Source organism: Aulonocara stuartgranti (assembly GCF_965226115.1).
Source record: "Aulonocara stuartgranti genome assembly, chromosome: 22".
Taxonomy (NCBI): domain Eukaryota; kingdom Metazoa; phylum Chordata; class Actinopteri; order Cichliformes; family Cichlidae; genus Aulonocara; species Aulonocara stuartgranti.
Window position 1 is genome coordinate 3,614,986 of NC_138957.1, and position 24,504 is coordinate 3,639,489.

A 24,504-nucleotide genomic window follows, 5' to 3' on the forward strand; every position below is an offset into this window, starting at 1 on the left:
AATCTCAGACATCCAATCTGTAGATTCTCAATCACAACTAATCAACCAATGGCTGTTTGTGAATTCAGGCCCAGTAAGTTGTCCCTTATGTAACCCATAATGCCATTAGCGTGTGTCTGCTTGTGGCAATCAGCCCAAACTAACGGTGATAATTTGCATCTGCCGATGGTCCTCAGCCCAGGTTAACAGATAAGGGGCAGGGATAGCTCAGTAGGTAGAGTGGTGGCCCCATGATCGGAAGGTTGGGGGATCGACTCCACTGAACGGCTACCCTGAGGTACCCCTGAGCAAGGTACCGTCCCTACACACTGCTCCCCGTGCGCTGCATTGGTGGCTGCCCACTGCTTCACTGGGTGAATGGGTTAAATGCAGAGGAACTATTTCCCTATGGGGACTAACACACACACTTTACCTTTACTTTACTTTACAGTGTTGATTTGCATCTTCCCTCTGGCGATCAGCCCAAACCAACTGTGTTTACAGAATTTTTCTCTGAATGGTGGACCCTCTTACCAAACACAGAATAATTTCAAATTCCTTAAATCAAATTATTTGTCCTTGAAAAATTCTCTCCACTCTGGATTCTTTATCAATTGAGATTTCAGCGGTCAATGTCTGCTCTCAGTTGCCAGGCACTCTTCTCCTCAGTAATTTGTTTGCAGGTAAGCACTCTTTCAGACTCATGGAGTCTAAATCCAGGTTTTCCTGAATCAACATGAAACCAAACTGATTTTCTGAGATTTATTAAAAGAAAGTTAAAACCTTTGCAAAGTGATTGATACAGCACGAACTGGCAAAGACAAAAAGGTAAAATAATAACAGTTCCTTTGTAGCCAACAAGTGGGAATCTTTGTCTGTTCAGCTGTAGGGAGCTCAGTCCTCACAGTCACGTAGGCACCAACCTGATGATGAACACAGTTCCAATTAGTTTGTTTACAAATATTCACACTCATTCTTTGTTCAAGAAAACTACATACCAATAGTAAGCTGGGCTTCAATAAGGTGAAACACAAATTTTCCATTACAGACCAAATAGAATAGAAATAGATTCTATAATTCTATAATTTTTATAAGCTATAACTATAATATCATCCACATCAGGTGGCTCATAAGGTTGCTAATAGTATAGCACAACAACAGCAAAACTAACAACAACTACTATGAAGCAGGACAGGCCTTTCTTCTTAATAAAGTTGTATTTAATTACTACAGAAGACTATTGATGCTGACATTGTGGCGGGGCTTCAGGGGAGGCCGATACACCGGAATTCCATCAGCTCATCACGCCTCCCCTGTACAAAACGTGCCAGGACCTGTGGTGTGTTGTTGTGTGTGGAGGTTGTAGCTGAAAAGCTGCAACTGAGAGTGGTAGAGACAACAACCGAATGTTGAAAATGTGAACTGTGTGGTCGGGTCCATCTTTCATGATAAAAACATATTATCAGGGGTATGAAAAAAATGTATTAATAAGTTACATATTGTTAACATTTATAAGAAGTAGCTTAACATGACAAAAGAAATAACAGAGATTTTCTTATGCAGAACTAACTTTCTTTAACTAACGTGCTTTCAATTGCTTTATAACTGCAACTGTAACTGCTCCAGTAGGAACACCAACTGTATGTTAAACACATAAAGTATTGCAAAGGTCTTTTGGGTCCACTTGATGATCATGTCTAGTATTTTAAAGGGTAAGTCAAAGCAGGACAATTTGTGCAAAAAGTTAATGGACATAGATAAAAAGGATTAGTTTGATCACATTTGGTCTTTTATTTTTGTTGTTATGGCAGATTTATTCACAGCAGCTCTCATATTATTGTAAAATTGTAAAAGGGCTGATTCTTATATAGCGCTTCTCTACTCTCCCAGAGTGCTCACAGTGCTTTATACACCCACTGTACGCACTTTTTTCCCAAGAATATTTGGCATGCAGACTGGAGCAGCCAGGGATCAAACCACCAACTTTCCGATTAGTAGATGACCTGCTTTACCTCATGAGTGACACCCCATCAAGCAAGGTGGTAGGTAAGCAGACTCAGCAGATATTTTGGGTCCCCAGATATGACCAATTTATTTACAGTGATCTCCATAACACATGAAAGTTAAGCCTAAGATCCCCAGATTAACTCATAATAATAAAAATCTAAAAGCATATGGCCTAGGCAGCACAGCTCACCGCTCCTCCTCAGGGAAATGAGAAAGACATAAGGCTCACTACTCCACTGATTAGCTCATTTACATAAATCCCTCTAAGATAACTCTTGATAAGTTAGTCCGTAATCTCGAAAAACACAAAAACGAAGAAAACTTTCCTTAAAAAAACTCCTCCTCTTGGTTAAGGCCGGTGATGGCAGGTATGGTGATGATCCCAAACACCTAACACCTAAGGCTCAAAACAAAGAAACAAAGGTAAGTATGAACAAAGGAACAAACAGCCTCTGACTGACTGCAAATGCCAGCCTAATCCATCTGTCAATCTCTTGCTCCCCTCTCCCCTGGCTCGTAAACCTGAAATCCTGAGATACTTAAACGCCTCTACTTGGTGCAGCAAATTATCCCTGACCTGGAGTGAGCACTTCACCCTTTTTTAGCTGAGGACCATGGCCCCAGATTTATAAGTGCTAGTTCTCATTTCTGCTGCTTTACACTTAGCTGTGAACTGCTCCAGTGCGAGCTAGAGGCCACCACATGATAAAGCCAATAGAACGGCATCATCTGCAAAAAGCAGAGATGAGATTCTGAGGCCACCAAAGTAGAAGTCTTTTGCCACCTGGCTACACCTATTATGAAAGAATAGGTGACAAAGGGCATTCCTGGTGGCAACAGTTGACCAAACTCATGAGGTTGTGTCTTTAGAAAACAACTGTTCGAATTAAACATTGGGCTTGCAGGTCAAATACAACCCTCCAGTCACATCCATTATCAGCAGTTCTCCACTACACGCCGTTGGAGTAGAGGGTCGCAAGCTCGATTCCCGCCTGGCATACCAGAGTGAAAGAGATAAATAAGTCATGCTGGCTCGGTCATCGCCCTGATCAACAAGGTGTTGGGGAACCAGCGCACCCTGATGAGAAGTGGCCTACTGGAACAAGAAGGCATCGGTGGGCAAGAGAAGAAAATAGGGTTTTGTTGGAATGCTATTATGCAAGGAACCCTGGCGGAAGGGATTGCATGGATAGGATGAGGGATGTATGAAATCGTCGATACCCAACATCATCATTGACGGCAAAACAACTAGTAGCTCAGTGTTCCAACATTCAGAAGAAGGGACTGCTCTCACAGGAAGAGATTGACGAGGTACAAAACATATGCTACAGCAAGGGGGAGCCATCAGAGATTGGTTAGAGGAGCAAAACACCAGCTACCCGAGACTGCAAGACTATTCAATTCAATTCAATTCAATTTTATTTATATAGCGCCAAATCACAACAAAAGTCGCCTCAAGGCGCTTCATAGGTACAGAGAAAAACCCAACAATCATATGACCCCCTATGAGCAAGCACTTTGGCGACAGTGGGAAGGAAAAACTCCCTTTTTAACAGGAAGAAACCTCCGGCATAACCAGGCTCAGGGAGGGGCGGCCATCTGCTGCGACCGGTTGGGGTGAGAGAAGGAAGACAGGATAAAAGACATGCTGTGGAAGAGAGACAGAGGTTAATAACAGATATGATTCAATGCAGAGAGGTCTGTTAATACATAGTGAGTGAGAAAGGTGACTGGAAAGGAAAAACTCAATGCATCATGGGAATCCCCGGCAGCCTATGTCTATTGCAGCATAACTAAGGGAGGATTCAGGGTCACCTGCTTCAGCCCTAACTATAGGCTTTAGCAAAAAGGAAAGTTTTAAGCTTAATCTTAAAAGTAGAAATAGTGTCTGTCTCCCGAATCCAAACTGGAAGCTGGTTCCACAGAAGAGGGGCCTGAAAACTTAAGGCTCTCCCTCCCATTCTACTTTTAAATACTCTAGGAACAACAAGTAGGCCTGCAGAGCGAGAGCGAAGTGCTCTAATAGGGTGATATGGTACTACAAGGTCATTAAGATAAGATGGGGCCTGATTATTTAAGACCTTGTATGTGAGGAGCAGGATTTTGAATTCAATTCTGGATTTAACAGGAAGCCAATGAAGGGAAGCCAGAACAGGAGAAATATGCTCTCTCTTTCTAGTCCCTGTCAGGACTCTTGCTGCAGCATTTTGGATTAGCTGAAGGCTTTTCAGTGAGTTTTTTGGACATCCTGATAATAATGAATTACAGTCGTCCAGCCTGGAAGTAATAAATGCATGAACTAGTTTTTCAGCGTCACTCTGAGACAGGATATTTCTAACTTTAGAGATGTTGCGCAAATGGAAGAACGCAGTCTTACATATTTGTTTAATATGTGCATTGAAGGACATGTCCTGGTCAAAAATGACTCCAAGGTTCCTCACAGCGTTACTGGAGGCCAAGGTAATGCCATCCAGAGTAAGAATCTGGTTAGATATCATATTTCTAAGATTTTCAGGGCCGAGTACAATAACCTCATTTTGATCTGAATTAAGAAGCAGAAAGTTAGCGGCCATCCAGGTCTTTATGTCTTTAAGACATTCCTGCAGTTTAACTAATTGGTGTGTGTTATCTGGCTTCATGGATAGATAGAGCTGGGTGATCAGCATAGCAGTGAAAATGTATGCTATGTCTTCTAATAATGCTGCCTAAGGGAAGCATGTATAATGTAAACAGAATTGGTCCTAGCACTGAACCCTGTGGAACTCCATAATTAACCTCAGTGTGTGAAGAGGACTCTCCATTTACATGCACAAATTGGAGTCTATTAGATAGATATGATACAAACCACTGCAGTGCAGTACCTGTAATACCTACAGCATGTTCTAATCGCTCTAATAGGATATTATGGTCAACAGTATCGAATGCTGCACTGAGGTCTAGCAGGACAAGCACAGAGATGAGTCCACTGTCAGAGGCCATAAGAAGATCATTTGTAACCTTCACTAAAGCTGTTTCTGTGCTGTGATGAGCTCTGAAACCTGACTGAAACTCTTCAAATAAGCCATTCCTCTGCAGATGATCTGTTAGCTGTTTGACAACTACTCTTTCAAGGATGTTTGATATGAAAGGAAGGTTGGAGATTGGCCTATAATTAGCTAAGACTGCTGGGTCTAGAGATGGCTTTTTGAGTAAAGGTTTAACTACAGCCAGCTTGAAGGCCTGTGGTACATAGCCGATTATTAGAGATAGGTTGATCATATTTAAGATCGAAGAATTAATTAATGGCAGGACTTCTTTGAGCAGTTTTGTAGGAATGGGGTCTAAAAGACACGTTGATGGTTTGGAGGAAGTAATTATTGAGATTAACTCAGAAAGATCAATTGAAGAAAAAGAGTAACTTAACATCAGTGGTACTAAGAGTAGCTGTAGATAATATTACATCTGTGGGATGATTACTGGTAATATTTTCTCTAATGATAAAAATTTTATTTGTGAAGAAGTTCATGAAGTCATTACTAGTTAACGTTAAAGGGATGGTTGGCTCAAAAGAGCTCTGACTTTTTGTCAGCCTGACTACAGTGCTGAAGAGAAACCTGGGGTTGTTCTTATTTTCTTCAATCAGTGATGAATAGTAAGATGTTCTGGCTTTGCGGAGGGCTTTCTTATAAAGCAGCAAACTATTTCTCCAGGCTAAATGACGATCCTCTAAATTTGTAACACGCCATTTCCTCTCCAGATTACGAGTCATCTGCTTTAGGGTACGTGTTTGAGAATTATACCAGGGAGTCAGGTACTTCTGATTTGAGACCTTAGTTTTCACTGGAGCTACAGTATCCAGAGTCGTACGTAGTGAGGAGGTGAAATTATTAACAAGATAATCGACCTCTGTTGGGGTAGCGTTCAGATAGCTGCTCTGCTCTGTGTTGGTACAGGGCATTGAAGATGATAACAGTGGGTGGATTATATTCTTAAACTTAGTTACAGCGTTTTCAGAAAGACATCTACTTTGATAAAGTCTACTCTCCACCGCTGTGTAATCAATTATTGTAAATGTAAATGTTATCAGGAAATGATCAGACAGGAGAGGGTTTTCAGGAAACACTGTTAAATGTTCAGTTTCTATGCCATATGTTAAAACAAGGTCTAGAGTGTGATTAAAGTGGTGGGTGGGTTTTTTTACATTTTGAGAGAAACCAATTGAGTCTAATAACAGACTAAATGCCATGTTGAGGCTGTCATTTTTAGCATCTACATGTATGTTAAAATCACCCACAATAATTATTTTATCTGAGCTCAGAACTAGGCTGACCAGCCGGTGCACTGCCTGGATTGATTACAAGAAGGCCTATGACTCAATGCCCCACACCTGGATCCTGGAATGCCTAGACCTATACAAGATCAACAGGACCCTAAGAGCCTTCATCGGAACTCAATGGGGATGTGCTGTACAATGCAAGATACCAACTTCAAGCCCATAGCACAAGTCACCATCAAGTGCGGGACCTACCAAGTAGATGCTCTGTCCCCACTGCTGTTCTGCATAGGCCTGAACCCCCTCAGTGAGATCATTGACAAGACTGGCTATGGATACCGACTATGGAATGGAGCAGTTGTCAGCCACCTCCTGTAGATGCATGACGTCAGGCTGTATGCCAAGAGTGAACGAGACATTGATTTACTGATCCACGCCACCAGGATATACAGCAATGACATCGGAATGTCGTTCCAACTGGAGAAGTGTAATCAGATGATAACAAAGAGAGGGAAGGTAGTCAGAACTACCAGAAGGCAACATTGCAGACATAGAAGACAGCTACAAGTACCTAGGAATCACAGGCAAATGGGAACCATGAAGAGGCCACTAGGAAAGCTGCAACTACAAAGTACCTGCAGAAGGTCTGGGGTCCTGAGGAGTCAGCTGAACGGTAAGAACAAGATCCGAGCTATCAACACCTATGCCCTGCCCGTGATCAGGTACCCTACTGGGATAATAAGTTGGCCAAAGGAGGGAGATACAAGCCACTGACATCAAGACCAGGAAACTCCTGACCCTGCATGGAGGGTTTCACCCCAAACAGATGGACAAAATGGTGACGGCTAACAAACCAGACATAGTGGTGGTAGATAAACAGAAGAAGACAGCCGTACTGATAGATGTAGTGGTTCCAAATGACAGCAACATCAGGAAGAAAGAACATGAGAAACTTGAGAAATACCAAGGGCTCAGAGAAGAGCTGGAGAAGATGTGGAGGATGAAGGTAACAGTGGTCCCAGTGGTAATCGAAGCACTAGGTGCGGTGACTCCCAAGTTAGGCGAGTGGCTCCAACAGATCCCAGGAACAAAATCGGAGATCTCTGTCCAGAAGAGTGCATTCCCAGGAACAGCTAAGATACTGCGCAGGACCCTCAAGTTCCCAGGCCTCTGGTAGAGGACTCAAGCTTGAAGGATAGGCCGCCCACTGGGGCGAGAGAGGGATTTATTTGGCCTGTTGGAACCTGCCAGTTTCCTCCGGTAACCTACAAGCTAACTAAGCCAGATAGGACTCCTCTTTCAACTTAACAGCTCCCTTCATCTAGTTTGGGGATTACCGCCATGACAAACATCAACTAGTGTTGTAGTTCTGTAACTAAGTTTAAGAATATAATTCACCCACTGTTATCATCTTCAAAGCCCTGTACCAAGACTAAATTCAGATAAAACTGAGGTCATTGTACGTGGCCCAAAAATTCCTAGAAATATGGTATCTAACCAGTTTCTCACTCTGGATGGGATTACCTTGGCCTCCAGCAACATTGTGAGGAACCTTGGAGTCATTTTTGACCAGGATATGGTAAATGGCCTGTATTTGTATAGCGCTTTTTTCTAGTCCCTAAGGACCCCAAAGCGCTTCACACATCCAGTCATCCACCCATTCACACACTAGTGATGGCAAGCTACATTGTAGCCACAGCCACCCTGGGGCACACTGACAGAGGCGAGGTTGCCGGACACTGGCGCCACCAGGCCCTCTGACCACCACCAGTAGGCAACGGGTGAAGTGTCTTGCCCAAGGACACAACGACTGAGACTGTTCAAGCTGGGGCTCGAACCGGCAACCTTCCGATTACAAGGCGAACTCCCAACTCTTGAGCCATGATCGCCCCATATAGATATGTCCTTCAATGGACATATTAACCAAATATGTAGGACTTCTTTCTTCCATTTGAGTATTTCTTCTTCAATCACCTTTCTTTTTTTTTTTTTTTTTTTTTTCTTTTTTTTTGGCCTGTCCCGTTTGGCTCTTTTGCCATCAGAATTGTTGTCTAAAGGCAAAGAAAGATGCCCAACGGATTTACTTTACCAAACTGACCATCCCAGCCTTGCCGTAATGGTCCATTTGATTCACCTTTTATTGTTTATTTTATTTTCACTTACTGAATACGGGACAGACTTGACTGGGGGAAAGAAGGGGAGAAAGAAAGAGGGAAAGAGAAACAGCTGAGAAGAGGGACGGGGGAGAAGGGCAAAAGACAAAAACCAACAGAACGGGCAGAGAAAAAAAATGCATATATCAATCACCTGGATCACCTGCTGAGAAAGAAAAAAGAAAGCAAGCAGAAGAGAACAAGAGTAATAGAATAAACAACATCACAATGATATATGGGAATATGACAGTAAATACTAAATGTTAAACATTATTGTGCAGCACATAAGATCAACAGAACACAGTGTGCTTTGAGGTAGGAGCCAAAAGGGGTGTCGTTTGTGGGTGTGATCACCCGTGTGTACACCTGTGAGCATGGACGCGCTTGTTTTTTAAAAGGTTCCTTCATGTAATGATCTGCTAGAGGGTGTGGGGGGGGGGGGCCACAGCCCCGTCCTCCAGGGCGTGAAGCAGGTGTGGAGGAGATCAAAACTCCAGACATCCAGAGGCCCCCAGAACACAAGAGACCATGGAAGACCAACAGAGGGGCAGCTGCGCCACTGTCCCGGAAAGAGCTGAGGAGAGTCCCAGATGAGGGCTCACTCAGCAGCCGCGGAGCAGAAGCCAGGGGGAGTTGCAGTGACGCGCCCCTGAGCTCCGCCGGGAGCCAGCTGCGCCTGAGTGACCGAGCCCCAGGCCGAGAGGCCGGGGGCACCCCACCTCCGAAGTGGCCCGAGCGAGCCCCAGGCTCCAGGCCCCGATAAGCGGCCGCCAAGGAGTGAGCCGGTGTGTACCTGGACGCCCATCCCCGGACACAAAGAACCACCAACGCACCGATGTCTGAAGGGGTCCGCCACTGGCAGGGGAAGTGGTGGTAGGGGGAGATAGGCCTCCAAACCTTGGAGGGCCTGAGATGTCCCCAGAGAGGTGGCGCCTGACACCCAACCTGACATATAGACACAGACATACAGGCACACACAGATACAAACATCCATTCCCACCCTCATGCTCTCATATGCACTCACTCCACACTCAACCAACGTGGAGACAGACATAAAGAGACGTTGTACACACGATCACACTCCCCAAGCGTACTCTACAAACCGGGTCTAGGTGCCCCCGCCCCTGGAGGGGGGACTGCACCCAGACCCAGGTGGTGTTTCCCTTTTCCCTGCGGTGGGGGGAGGCAGACCGCCCCGACTCCGCAGCAGCAGGAAGGCTCCACACTCCAGACCGCAGTCGGACGGCCAACTCCTCCTCCTAGTCCTAGCCCCCCCGCTCCAGCAGGTCGCAGAGAACGGGGGTGAGAGAAGACTCCAAACCTCCCTCCACCCGCTCATTGTAGTGTTGATGCATGTGTGTTCTAAGGTGCATTTAAAACCCAGGAGGGCATGGAGCTACCTGCCAGAGAGCAGCAGGTAAGCGCATGGTCCCTCCTGCTAGCCCTCAATGTCTACATGTATTTAAAATTGAGAGGTGGGCAACGATGCCAGGGGTGGGGTGTACACCCTGATGGTACTTTGGACTCCGTGTATCGTGCCCACCCCCTTCAATCACCTTTCTGACTCACTATGTTGACCTCTCTGCATTGACTCATACTTGTTATTAATCTCTGGCTCTCTTCCACATCATGTCTTTTGTCCTGTCTTCCTTCTCTCACCCAGTCGGTCAAGGCAGATGACGGGCCCCTCCCTGAGCCTAGTTCTGCCAGAGGTTTATTCCTCTTAAAAAGCAGGGAAAAAAAGCTTCTTTTTTCTTTCCCACTGTCGCAAAAGTGCTTGCTCATAGGGGGTCATATGATTGTTGGATTTTCTCTGAATTTATTATTGTAGGGTCTACCTTACAATATAAAGCACCTTGAGGCAACTGTTGTGAATTTGCGCTGTATAAATAAAATTGAGGAATCTAAAATTCAATTCAATTTAATTTAAAATAGCCATCCTTGGATTTCTTGACATTACTGCAAACCTTGGCCTTCTCTCAATGATCCTCATGATGTAGTCACCTGAAATGGTTTTCACTTCACAGCCTTATCAGTGTTCATTTGTGGAATTTTTTGCCTTCTTAATGGGAATGGGATCAAAAAAGTTAGTACACACCTCACCTCCATATAGATTATTTATTATATAATGGAAGATATTAGAATACCCATCCTTGCCCGCTGCCTCTCACTGTTGGCAACTGCAGTCCAGCCCCTCTCAAAGACTGTGCCTGTGTAGTTAAGACGTTAAGATAAGCGACTATACTGAATCATGGGACAATATTGAAGATATGACACTTTGATGCAATGTAAAGTAGTCAGTGTATAGCTTGTATAACAGTGTAAATTTGCTGTCAGCTCAAATAACTCAACAATACAGCCATGTAAAAGATCTCTGATATATGCCGATGCTTGTCCATGCAGAGCCCTGAATGTCAAAGTCATAATCTTAAAGTGGACTCTGAATTTAATGGGGAGCTAGTGCAGCAGGATCAGCAGGGGTGTGACATGAGAGTACTTGGAAGACTTGGTCAGAAGCCTTGTAGCAGTATTCTGAACACTTTGCAGACATTCCATGGAGGCCTTCCATGGTGAAACTTAGTCTATTAGACTCCATGCCCCAGATTTCACTCCATGAGAGTTTCCTCTTTTCCACACTCTCCCAATTCATCCAGCAACCCTGCTTGGCCAGTACCACGGCTCTGGCATGTCTGGCTGTTTCCTCCTGTCGACGCACCTACTCCACCACCATTTTTCGACGTTCAGTTACAGATGCCTGTTGCGACCAAGGTGTTACTGTGCCATGACCAAATCCCCCTCTTTCCTGTTGGACATGACCCACCACGTCACGATGCCAAAGAGCGGATTTCGCCTGTAGCACAGATGTGGCTGGGATCCACTTCCTCCGCGTTGCTAGGGTGGGAGCAGTGCCTCTCACTATGGGGTCCCAGGAGTCCATGAGTGACATCTCAAGCCTCACTTTTGCACATTTAATCTCCTCGACCAGGCAGGGGATAAGCAATGACAGTATCCCTTCGCTGTAGAGTCCAACGCTGCTGAGGCATTTGGGAAGTCCGAGCCACTTCTTAACGTAGGAGCTCACTAGCTTCTCTAGTCGATTGGCATGATTGAGTGAGACCTCGTACATTGTCAACGGCCACAGTAGTCTGTGTAATAACCCAAACTGGAAGCACCAGAGCTTCAGTTTCTCTGGGAGTGCAGTGTTGTTAATCCACTTGAGGTCATCAACCAAGTTCTGCCTTAGTTGTTCTAGTTGCCACGTATCATTGAGGTCTGCATTATACCACCGTCCCAGGCTCTTTATGGGCTTCTCTAAGACTGTTGGAATTGGTTCTCCACTGATATAGAATTGCTCGGCTGTCAGTTTTCCTTTTGTGATGGAGATGCTGTGAGATCTACTTGGCTTAAACTCCATTTTTGCCCATTCTATGTTTTCCAGGAGCTTCTGTAGCAATCGCCTAGTACATGGTTTTGTTGTTGTAGTGATGTCATGTCATCCATGTAGGCCCGAATGGGAGGAAGACGAAGGCCACTCTTGAGTCTCTCACCTCCCACTACCCACCAGGATGCCCGTATGACCAACTCCATTGCCATGATAAATGCCAGAGGGGAAATCGTGCAGTCTGCCATAACTCCAATTTCCAGGTGCTGGCAGGCTGTAGTGGTGTTCTCAGCTGTCACACAAAACTGTAAATCCTGAAAGTAGATCTTGACCAGTCCTGTGATGTGGTTTGGTACGCTGAAATAGTTGAAGGCCATCCACAAGATCTTGTGCGGAACTGACCCAAAGGCATTGGCAAGGTCTAAAAACACCACTTGAAGGTCTCTTCGTTCTTTCTTGGCAGTTTGAATCTGGTGCCAGATGATGCTGGCATGCTCCAGACATCCCAAGAAGCCCCGGATGCCGGCCTTCTGCACTGATGTGTCAATATATAGTAGTTTCTTTGCAGGAAGGTAGATAGCCTTTGGGCCAAGACACCGAAGAAGATCTTTCCCTCTACGTTCAGCAGGCTGATCTGGCGAAACTGGCTGAGCATGGAGACAGCTGGTGAAATAATCAAGTGCAAGGCAGCTGTTGCCTGGGAGCCAAGGAAACCTCTTTCTATTGAAGAGGTGGAGTCAGCCCCACCTAAGGCCCATGAAGTTCGCATTAAGATCTCTGCTACAGGCGTGTGTCATACAGATGCCTACACTCTGAGTGGCAGTGACCCTGAGGGGCTTTTCCCTGTTAGCTTGGGACACGATGGTGCTGGAACGTTTGAAAGTGTTGGCGAAGGTGTTACCAAGTTTAAGCCAGGTGATACTGTCATCCCGTTGTATGTGCCTCAGTGTGGTGAATGCAAATTCTGCAAAAACTCCAAGACTAACCTTTGCCAGAAAATTAGAGTAACCCAGGGTCAGGGTCTGCTTCCTGATAAGACATCACGCTTTACTTGCAGGGGAAAGCAAGTGTATCACTTCATGGGGACCAGCACCTATTTTATGTTCCACATTCTTGCATTTCATGCTCTTAATTACTGAATTCTGTCTAATTGCTGCTGCTAGTGGTTCAATAAAAATTGCAAACAGTGAAGGGGAAAGTGGGCATCCCTGCCTGGTGCCCCTCAGGAGACAGAAGCTGGAGGATGTTTGGTCATTTGTTTTGACACAAGCTGTTGGGGAATTATATAATATTTTTAACCAGTTAATGAAAGAGGATCCAAAACCAAATTTGTGTAAAGTTGCAAATAGAAATTTCCAGTTAACTCTGTCAAATGCTTTTTCTGCATCTAAAGAAAATATTGTAGTTTCTAGGTTTTTACTGTATGAGTAGTCTATCAAATTGAGTAACCTACGTGTATTTGTTGATGAGTGCCTACCTTTTATGAAACCAGTTTGGTCAGGATGAATTAAGAGGGGGATTATTTTCTCTAATCTTTTTGAGAGAGCTTTGCAGATTATTTTAAGGTCTACATTTATAAGGGATATTGGACGATAGCTTGAGGGATATACAGGGTCTTTGCCTGGTTTTAGCAGGAGATTAATGTTTGCAGAATTCATATTTGATGGAAGTCTGCCCTTTTCTTTAATTTCCAACAACGTTCTGTAGAAAACTGGTGCTAGAATCGACCAGAATTCTTTGTAGAATTCTGCAGGAAAGCCGTCTGGACCTGGAGCCTTATTATTGGGCATACTTATCAGGGCTTCCTGGAGTTCACCTGGTGTCAGTGGTGAATCCAGTGCCATTGCTTGAGTGTCCAATAATTTTGGAAGAGTTATGTTGTCCAAAAACTGATCAATTTCTTTTTTAGATGGGTTTATTTGTGGTGAATACAACGTTTTATAGAAATCCATGAAAATGTTGTTTATTTGTTTCGGGTCATATACCGAGATGGATCTTGAACAGCACATATAGTTGTTTTTTCTTTATTTATTTTTAGCTGGTTTGCTAGAAATTGACCGGATTTATTACCATGTTCATAATTTTGTAGGCGTAGTCTTTGTACTAAGAATTTTGTTTTTTTATCAATTATCTCATTTAATTCTAGTTTTGTTTTGCGTATTTTGTTCAATGTTTCCTGATCTTGGTGGGACGCGTAGGCTTCTTCTAGTGATTTGATGTTTTTTTCTAATTCCTGAATATTTTTGTTTTCTTCTTTCTTTTTATGTGATGAGAAAGAAATTATTTTACCTCTCATCACAGCTTTCCCTGCTTCCCATAGAACAGATGCTGATGTTCCGGGAGTGTCATTATAGTCTAAATATGATATCATATAAAGCTGGCGTTTCATTTTTAAACTTGAGTGCGTCAAACCAGACACGGATGGTATTTGTAACAAAGAGGTTTGATGTATCTTTCATCAGATCTTTATACTTTGCGGAGTACAGGTAAGTGCTGAGCGGTAAGGGGGTAGTGCTTGTCCTTTCTAAATTTACCCAGGGTAAGGTTGTCGTTGAAAACCAGCATGAGGCCGCAGAAAGCTGGGCAGCCCAGTAGTACCATTTGAGGTTTGGAACACACAGACCTCCCCTGTCATACAGGAGATATAGTAGCGAAAGGCGCAGTCTGGCTCTTCTATTATTCCAAATGAATTTAATGAATATTGTTTTTGCCTTTGTGAAGAAGTCATCTGGAGGGCTGAGAGGAATGACTTGGAAGTGACTCTTTTTTAAAATATTTAATAAAGTCTCTTTAAGCATTGATGTATTAAATCTCCAGTTTTTACTTGGCGTAGTATTATTCTTGTGCATTAGTGTTAAAGATACAGGAGCATGATCGCTGATAGCTATAGGATGAATCTGTGTCTGAAATGCCACTGAAGGATTCATTGTGAATGAGTTTATCTAATTAAATTGCAGCTTTTCTGTCAATATTTTGAAAATATCCTTCCTGCCATGTGGGGAATGATGTAAAAAGTTTGAGAACAACCCCCCCCCCCCCCCCCCCCCCCAAAAAAAAATAAAAAAAATAAAAATAAAAAAAGCTTCAGCTCCTGACTATTTTATATAGCACCAGACCCCTACGGCACCTACAATGGATGGTGGGGCCTTGTCAAAAGGTGGGCCCGGGTGACCCTGTCGTGAGCAGGGTAAGCTGATCCCTTGTTCTCGTTTCTGTCTGAATCCCTCTGTTCCCTTACCCAGTGTTCATGATCATCCCTCAGTATTTCATTTTCCCCATAGCAGTGGTCTTTTGCATGTGCATATGATCAAAGCTAACAATTACATTACCCCGGTTAGTAGTCTTACTACTCAACAACAAAGGTGTCATACTCCTGCTGCAATATTTTTTATCTTAAGATGGATTTTCAGTTACTGCCTTTTTTGAGCTATTGAGTTTCTCTAATTAAGCCAGACACAACCCATTGGCAAAATAAATAAATAATATTACTATTATTTAAAGAATTAGTTTGTCTGTGTGACTTGAATTTTAACATGCTAACCTAATGAGGCAACAGCAGGCAATGTACTCTTTAGTGTCTCTTTTTTCAGTATTCTATTATAAGCCAAGAAGTGAGATCAACTCCTACTGGATAACTATTTTCTGTGTAGAAAGAGGGGGAAATTCTTGCTGGACAGTAAGGCTCGAAGGTCGTCTTGTTGCTTGGAGGTTCAGAAGAATGCTGACAGATTTTCATACCTCATACTTTACACCTAAAGTTAATATAAGCAACAACAACAAAAAATTTATTTTACAATCCTTAAATGAGTCAATGACTACAAGGGATTTTCATAAAAGTAATAAAAACCATCCTTATATTGTGTTTATAATTACTTTTAAAAGTAAATGTAAAAAGGCGTTGGATTAAGTGTTTAGAAATGACAGCCATTTTTGTAAATAGTCCCTGTGTTTTAAGAGGCTTGAGTAACTGGACAAATTAACATGATATTAATTACAAGGACTTCACTCACTATGTATTAATAGACCTCTCTGCATTGAATCATATCTGTTATTAACCTCTGTCTCTCTTCCACAGCATGTCTTTTATCCTGTCTTCCTTCTCTCACCCCAAACAATCACAGCAGATGGCCCCGCCCCTCCCTGAGCCTGGTTCTGCCGGAGGTTTCTTCCTGTTAAAAGGGAGTTTTTCCTTCCCACTGTCGCCAAAGTGCTTGCTCATAGGGGGTCATATGATTGTTGGGTTTTTCTCTGTATCTATGAAGCGCCTTGAGGCGACTTTTGTTGTGATTTGGCGCTATATAAATAAAATTGAATTGAATTGAATTTTGAAAGTAGAAACAAATTACATCGTATCCCTCCTTAGTTTTGGTCAGGGAACCTGAAAACACTGTAGTGGTTTTTGTGTATATGTTGTCTATATAAAAGTGTGCTGTGTCTTTGCAGGAGGAAGAGGAAGAGCCGATGGAGGAAGATGAGGCTGTTCAAGAGGAAACAGCAGAGCGGGGGAATCCAAACTAATCCAGATAGAGAGGACACAAACACACCTTCTTAATGGCTGCGCTGCCACTCTGCTTTTGTTGTTCAGACTAAAGCACATGTAACTTTCTACTAGTTTCCCAAAGTTTGTAGACAAACAGCTTTTAGCTTCTACTTTAGGTTAGCAACCAGAGGTGTATTTTGACAAATGGTATTCAAATGTTGATATCTTTACTTTCAAGGAAAGAATTTGTAATTTTTACGGATGAGGGTGAAACCGACAGGTTTCAGACAGCCTTATGAAGCACATGAAATCATCCAGCACAGGAGTACACACAGAAACATATATTACTGAGCTCCTTCTACAGCAGTGTCTGACTCTTTACTCTGCTTTCATACACTTATGATCATCATGCCACACAAAGTATGCTCAGTGTCCTGTTTACAAGATGACACTTTTTCGTCAGAGCCCATAGAGCACCCCCCTATTCCCTGCTGACCATGCTTACACACTTAAACCAGTCAGAGGTCAGCAGTAATACCTCCAACAACTTTCAATGTGTGTTTAACTGGAGCATTTTATTTTTGTATCTTATTCATACCACCAGGATTTCCTACTTCTTATGAACTTATGTAACTAAACAAGTGAGAAAATAAGGTTTTAGGATTAGTTTTTTTGTTGATTTTTTTTTTTTTAACTTTTATTTTCAGCAGTACAAAACTTATTATGCTACATTTTGCCTTTGGATCTTAATGAATATCTTGTTTAGGAAATATATCTACTTAAGTATTTTATTTATATACTTTGTAAAGTAGAATTAGTTTGGAACTCTTTTACTTCTTTTTCATAGGTTGTTTGACCTGCTTGTAGGCTGTAATCATAACTAAATGTCCATGCTCTCACTCACTTTGCAATTGAAATTTAACATCAATTGAGGCCAAAGAGCATGGCCTTAAGAGGTCAAGTGCACTACAACTTAAGAAATTCAATTCAATTAAGTTTTATTTATTTAGCGCCAAATCACAACAACAGTTGCCTCAAGGTGCTTTATATTGTAAGGTAGAGCCTACAATAATGCATACAGAGAAAAACCCAACAATCATATGACCCCCTATGAGCAAGCACTTTGGCGACAGTGGGAAGGAAAAACTCCCTTTTAACAGGAAGAAACCTCCGGCAGAACCAGGCTCAGGGAGGGGCGGGGCCATCTGCTGTGATTGGTTGGGGTGAAAGAAGGAAGACAGGATAAAGACATGCTGTCTTTATCCTGTCTTCCTTTATTAATGACAGCAAATAGAAAAATGGCATAAAAGCACACAAAACACAACAGAAGGTGAATAAAACATAGTGGAGAAAGGGGGGAAAAAACACTGCACCAGCTCACAAAAAAACAGAATTATTAGGAGTATTTTTGAAGCATTTGTTCCATCAACCTTTGTTTTGTGTCTTGGAGTTTTGTGTGCCTAATAGACCTTTTTTCTATTTGCTGGTATTTTTTTTTAAGTTGCAGTGTATTTGACTTCTCAGGGCCACTGTAAAGGAAGCAGCAAAAGTGTTATCTCACATCAACTGCTACAGTATCCACAACCTTAGAAATGTTTGAAAGTGGTGACTACATTTAGTTTCTATGACTGTTAACAGAGAGTAAACGAATCATTAGATTTGACCAGAGATCATGGCCTGTCAGATTTTTTGCCTGTCAGCAAATCTGAAGCTATCCCTTAAAGTGCCAATAAATCCGAATTGGAAAGCCTAAATGCTTCTCTATCACTTAAACTCACTAACACACGTTCAAAGTCTCATTCTCTAGTTATTAGCCTGTTTAGCGTCATACTACCTGGAGTAACACATCATCAGAAAGTAATAGTTGCAAAAAACCAAGAACTTTACATTTTATACAAAACCTGAAAATACTACAGGAGCCGGATTACTATGGGCAGAAATCTGTGCCATCAGAAACTGAATTTGAATAAGTTCAATTTGAATTTGAATTGCTCAGATTGAATCTGAATTGTAACTTGAATAAATGCTTTTGAAAACTGAATTTGAATTAGTCTAAATTGAAATTGAATTTATGGTTTGAAAATGATCATCACTAAATTGAAATTGAATTTTATATTTTGAAAATGAATTGATTTGCTTTGAAGCTGCATTTTATCCTTTAAAAATTCAGCTCTCGAATAATTTCAGTTTCATTTCTCACCATTCAGTTTCAGTTCTACAATTCAATTTCAGTTCCAAAATTCAGTTTTTTGGAACTTACATCCGGTTCCGGTTCAAGCGCAGATTAATAGAACTACGTTTTACTAGCGGACCGAAAGTGTTACTGACGGGAATCTACAGCGTCTTGAGCTGAATTAAGACTTCAGAAAGTCATTCGTCATGGCGAATGACCAGCGGATAAACTCTCAGGTTGTTGTGTTTAATATTGGGTATACTTTTGTAGTTTTGAACAATACTCTGTGTATTCCTTTGTGTTTGCACCTTCAGTAACTGCACAGTACATGGCAGTGCTTCTCAGTCGTTGCTTTGCTGATATTATTTGACTTATACGTTCGGAATCTTCTGTGAGTTTTAATCAATTCCTTTTTACTATACTACCCCCAATTCATCACAAACTCACAACGTTTGTGATGAATTGGGGCTTAGCAAATACATTTGTTTGTAATGTAACAAATAATTCTGGTGAGTTTCAATAAGACATGTATATCTCTTCATACAGTTTCAGAAAAATCAGGTTGACACATTTTACACAGCACACACGGTCTTTTATAACGTGCAGTACGTACAAAGCAGAACACATGATGACCACACAGTGCTTTTCTTTTAAGTCTGGTTTAATCAGTGCATAAGTTCTTAGCAGAAATATATCTTTAGACTAGAGTTTAGACTTGAATGGTGCTGGTTAGCTGTGATTTGAAGGCTTTTGTTTTACCCTTGCTCCTCTTGAGGTACATGTATTGGGAATGGGATTTTCACCTTTGCAATACTATGTCTACAATGACATGTCTACAATTTATAAAACACACACCGTCTGCCTTCTTATGCTGACTTTGTTATTTCAAAATAGAGTGGTCTTAGCATCAGTATTGCTGTGACTTAAATGGATATGAAGTTCTGCAGAGAAACGGTTTAGTCAACGGCATTGGTAAAGGTTACAAATGGCCTCTGACAGTGAAACATCTCTGTACGTGTCCTGCTAGACAACAATTTGTTCATATAAATGGAGAGACCTCCTGACACACTGAGGCTAACTATGCAGTTTCACAGGGTTCTGTCCTAGGACCAGTTCTGTTTACAATATACATGCTTCCCTTAGGCAGTGTCAGTAAAGGGAATAGCATACATTTTCACTGCTATGTCTCAACTTCATCTATCCAGATAACACACCCGCAATTACTTAAACAGCAGGAAAGTCTTAAAGACATAAGTACACGGATAACCTATAAAACTGAGGTTATGGTACCTAAAAATCATCAAGACATATGGTAGGAAACCAGATGGCATTACCTTGGCCTTCAGCAACACTGAGGAGTCTTGGATTCATTTTTGACCAGGATATGTCCTTCAATACTCATATTAAACAAATATGTAGGACTGCTTTCTGCCATTTGCAGATTATCTCTAAATTAGAGATCCTCCATCTCAGAGTGATGCTGAAAAACTAGTTAATTATGTATTATTTCTAGGCTGGACTACTGTAATTGATTTACAGGTTTTCATTAAAAAAAAAAAAAATCTTTCAGTCGATTGAAAATGCTGCAGCAAAAGTACTGACAGGGTCTAGAAAGAGAGAGCATATTTCACTCATTCTGGCTTCTCTTCACTGGCTCACTGTTAAATCCAAAATCAATTTAAAGTAATTTAAAATACTCCTCCCAACATACAAGGTCTTGAATAATCAAGCACTGTGTTATCTCATAGTCCCTTAGTCACCCCAATAGAGCACTTCTCCTGGGCTTCTCCACAGCTGGTGCTAGCAAGACCAGCCTCCTGTGACTGCAATATCTTGTTACTAGTTGTTGTTGGTACTGGTGACAGTGCAGCAGCTGCCACAATAGCTAATATGTTGACACATTTTGCTGTGTTTCTTTTTAGTTTCTTTTTAACTTTTTAGCTTCACCTTTTCACAACTTCTTCCACACTAAACTTCTCTTCTAAAAGCTGTGTGAGCACACAGCAAAGATACGGGAGGGCCTGATTGTATTTAGAGATTTGAATGGGCACAATACAGTATCAGTAATGAAAATAAACAGGTTGTTGTCAGGACTTGACACACTTTTGGGTCAATTGAAAGGCCAATGTCGGCCCACCGGACAAATGCCCGATATGCCAGATTACCAGTCCAGCACTGCTTTCAGGGCCCTCTTCTGTTAGAACCAGCTCACATTTTGGATTTGGGAGACGACGCCCTCTGTACTTTTAACAAAGCATATAGTTAGGGCTTGATCAGGTGACCCTCTCTCAGTTGTGCTGGATTATGCCTGTGTTATCTGTTTTATATATATATATAAAGGTAACCTTCACTCATCACAAAACAGGAAGAAACTTAAAGATGCCATAGTGACTTCATCAAGCTTGCATTACAAAGTTGTATTGTTGCAATATGGGATTTGGAGTCATGTATGAGGAGCAATCTGTTTCTTGTCTACCATTTTTAGGGAGACATATCACAACATTGTTGTACAGTGATGGACCTCACATATACACACAAAAAACCCATCTTCTTCCACTGTTAATCTATTTGACAAGATAAATGGGATCAGATCAAAACTTACCATTTAAACTGCCTGACTATTATTTTCATAGTTAAAAAAATCTTCTATGTTAAGAAAATAGATTTTGTTATTAATAAAAATGACAAGTGGTGGTAATGGTCATTGTAAAAAATTTAATTAAAAGGCTTGAGCAGCGTGTGACATGGTAGACTGTCAATATGTACAGTGGGGCAAAAAAGTATTTAGTCAGCCACCGATTGTGCAAGTTCCCCCACTTAAAATGATGACAGAGGTCAGTAATTTGCACCAGAGGTACACTTCAACTGTGAGAGACACAATGTGAAAAAAAAATCCATGAATTCACATGGTAGGATTTGTAAAGAATTTATTCGTAAATTAGGGTGGAAAATAAGTATTTGGTCACCTCAAACATGGAAAATCTCTGGCTCTCACAGACCTGTAACGTCTTCCGTAAGAAGCTTTTCTGTCCCCCACTCGTTACCTGTATGAATGGCACCTGTTTGAACTCATCATCTGTATAAAAGACACCTGTCCACAGCCTCAAACAGTCAGACTCCAAACTCCGCCATGGCCAAGACCAAAGAGCTTTCGAAGGACACCAGTTAAAGTATTGTAGACCTGCACCAGACTGGGAAGAGTGAATCTACAATAGGCAAACAGCTTGGTGTGAAAAAATCAACTGTGGGAGCAATCATCAGAAAATGGAAGACGTACAAGACCACTGATAATCTCCCTCGATCTGGGGCTCCACGCAAGATCTCATCCCGTGGGGTCAAAATGATCATGAGAACGGTGAGCAAAGATCCCAGAACCACACGGGGGGACCTGGTGAATGACCTGCAGAGAGCTGGGACCAAAGTAACAAAGGTCACCATCAGTAACACACTACAACGGCAGGGAATCAAATCCCGCAGTGCCAGACGTGTTCCGCTGCTGAAGCCAGTGCATGTCCAGGCCCGTCTGAAGTTTGCCAGAGAGCACATGGATGATACAGCAGAGGATTGGGAGAATGTCATGTGGTCAGATGAAACCAAAGTAGAACTTTTTGGTATAAACTCAACTCGTCGTGTTTGGAGGAAGAAGAATACTGAGTTGCATCCCAAGAACACCATACCTACTGTGAAGCATGGGGGTGGAAACATCATGCTATGGGGCTGTTTTTCTGCCAAGGGGACAGGACGACTGATCCGTGTTAAGGACAGAATGAATGGGGCCATGTATCGTGAGATTTTGAGCCAAAACCTCCTTCCATCAATTCAATTCAGTTCAATTCAATTTTATTTATATAGCGCCAAATCACAACATAAGTCGCCTCAAGGCGCTTCATAGATACAGAGAAAAACCCAACAATCATATGACCCCCTATGAGCAAGCACTTTGGCAACAGTGGGAAGGAAAAACTCCCTTTTAACAGGAAGAAACCTCCGGCAGAACCAGGCTCAGGGAGGGGCGGCCATCTGCTGCGACCGGTTGGCGTGAGAGAAGGAAGACAGGATAAAAGACATGCTGTGGAAGAGAGACAGAGGTTAATAACAGATATGATTCAATGCAGAGAGGTCTGTTAATACATCAGTGAGAACTTTGAAGATGAAACGAGGCTGGGTCTTCCAACATGACAATGATCCAAAACACACCGCCCGGGCAACAAAGGAGTGGCTCCGTAAGAAGCATTTGAAAGTCCTGGAGTGGCCTAGCCAGTCTCCAGACCTCAACCCCATAGAAAATCTGTGGCGGGAGTTGAAAGTCCGTGTTGCTCGGCGACAGCCCCAAAACATCACTGCTCTCGAGAAGATCTGCATGGAGGAATGGGCCAAAATACCAGCTACTGTGTGTGCAAACCTGGTAAAGACCTATAGTAAACGTTTGACCTCTGTTATTGCCAACAAAGGTTATGTTACAAAGTATTGAGTTGTATTTTTCTTATTGACCAAATACTTATTTTCCACCCTGATTTACGAATAAATTTTTTACAAATCCTACCATGTGGATTCATGGATTTTTTTTTCACATTCTGTCTCTCACAGTTGAAGTGTACCTCTGGTGCAAATTACTGACCTCTGTCATCATTTTAGGTGGGGGAACTTGCACAATCGGTGGCTGACTAAATACTTTTTTGCCCCACTGTATGGGGAATTAAAATATGAATGAAAAATTGAGGTGAATGTTGGCAACAAACACAGCAGTGCTACTAATCCAAAATACTCAAAGCTTCATAGAACTCAAACCTTTATTTTTAGGTCCATTCTGCTGCTGATACATACTTTAGGTTTCTGAACATTAAACTTGTTGCTGCCTTTCATAGTGTGTAACTTGAAGGCCCTGAGTACTTTCTCCCACACTGAAAACACTGGGATGATAACATTATTTGAACATTACCTAATAAGACTTATTCAGCACAGACAGTTATGTTAAACTTTCCTAGCAGTCCTTCACAAACAGGGAACAGTCTGTCTATTCTCTCCATCTGTCAGCTGCTGCTGGCTCTTCCTCCTCCTCTGCCTCACACACTGCTGAGTTTGTCCTGGTGGATCATCAGGGGTGCAAAGCCTCACAGATGATGTGCAGCAGTGGGTCCCTCAGTCTGTCCTCACTCTGGACACTTGCAGTCGTCACACATGGAAATCAAATGTGTGATAAGCTGCAGGATTCAAACACAAGTGTAACTTATAAATACATGTTCATACTTTTATTCCACAATCAGAGAGAAAGAAACAGAGAGAGAGTGCAGGACAGACAGACAGGTGACAGTCTCAGGTGTACACACTGCTACACAACAGCACCAGAGAAGCAGGATTTAGTGTTTGTGTTATTACGAGTGCTAAACAAGAAGAGTTCCAGATGGTACAGTGGACACATGTGTGACTCCTGTGATTAAAGCATCTTTCTTTCAGCTTAACAAGTGAACCGTCAGCTCGTTCAAACACACGTTAAAGTCCGTTTGGCTCGACACCACCGAACAGAGGCAGCAATATAACATAGCTAACATTAACAGTGCAGTGAATCCTGCTTGTGCCGTGATATTCAGGACTGCAAACCGAGCAGCATCACTGACTTTCAGCTTGTTGTGTTTGTGGATATATGACTGACTTTAATTATCCATAAAATCATCACATTCTCTGTAAGATTAAGGTCGACTATTGTATTATTATATTTTAAAGGCTTTAAAAGCAAGTAAAAGCTGAACGTACAAACATCGCTAATAGCAAATAACTTTGCCGACATGTGGCCAACAGTAATGTTTTAATGTTCCTCATTATTAAACATTTGCACATAAATAAGTGACATAATATTCAGTACTTACTTTTCACAGTTTACTCTTCGGCCACTTCGCTTCTGCCGTCTGCGGCAAAATTATCCACACCGACTGCTGCGCTATGAATTGTGGGATATGTTGGGCCATGAAGTCTACACCGTCACAGCCTTGAAATTCAGGGAAATGAAGGACGTATTTGAGGGCCGCATTTCGAGCAGCCTTTGAATTTGGACAGCCTTCGGTGCGCCACTGTGACGTAATC

At 42.2% G+C, this 24,504-nt stretch overlaps 2 protein-coding genes across 2 annotated transcripts in view; both read left to right on the top strand.

The window, feature by feature from the left end:
• Positions 1–18,007, top strand: part of phf14 (PHD finger protein 14) — a 141,065-nt gene extending 123,058 nt beyond the window's left edge. Inside the window, exon 18 of the mRNA XM_082521163.1 lies at positions 16,217–18,007. Coding sequence (XP_082377289.1) covers positions 16,217–16,291 — 75 coding nt within the window. The 3' untranslated portion in view covers positions 16,292–18,007. The remainder of the gene's footprint in view (positions 1–16,216) is intronic.
• Positions 1–24,504, top strand: part of LOC309698606 (uncharacterized protein) — a 379,790-nt gene that overhangs the window by 84,357 nt on the left and 270,929 nt on the right. The gene's annotated exons all lie outside the window — the stretch shown is intronic.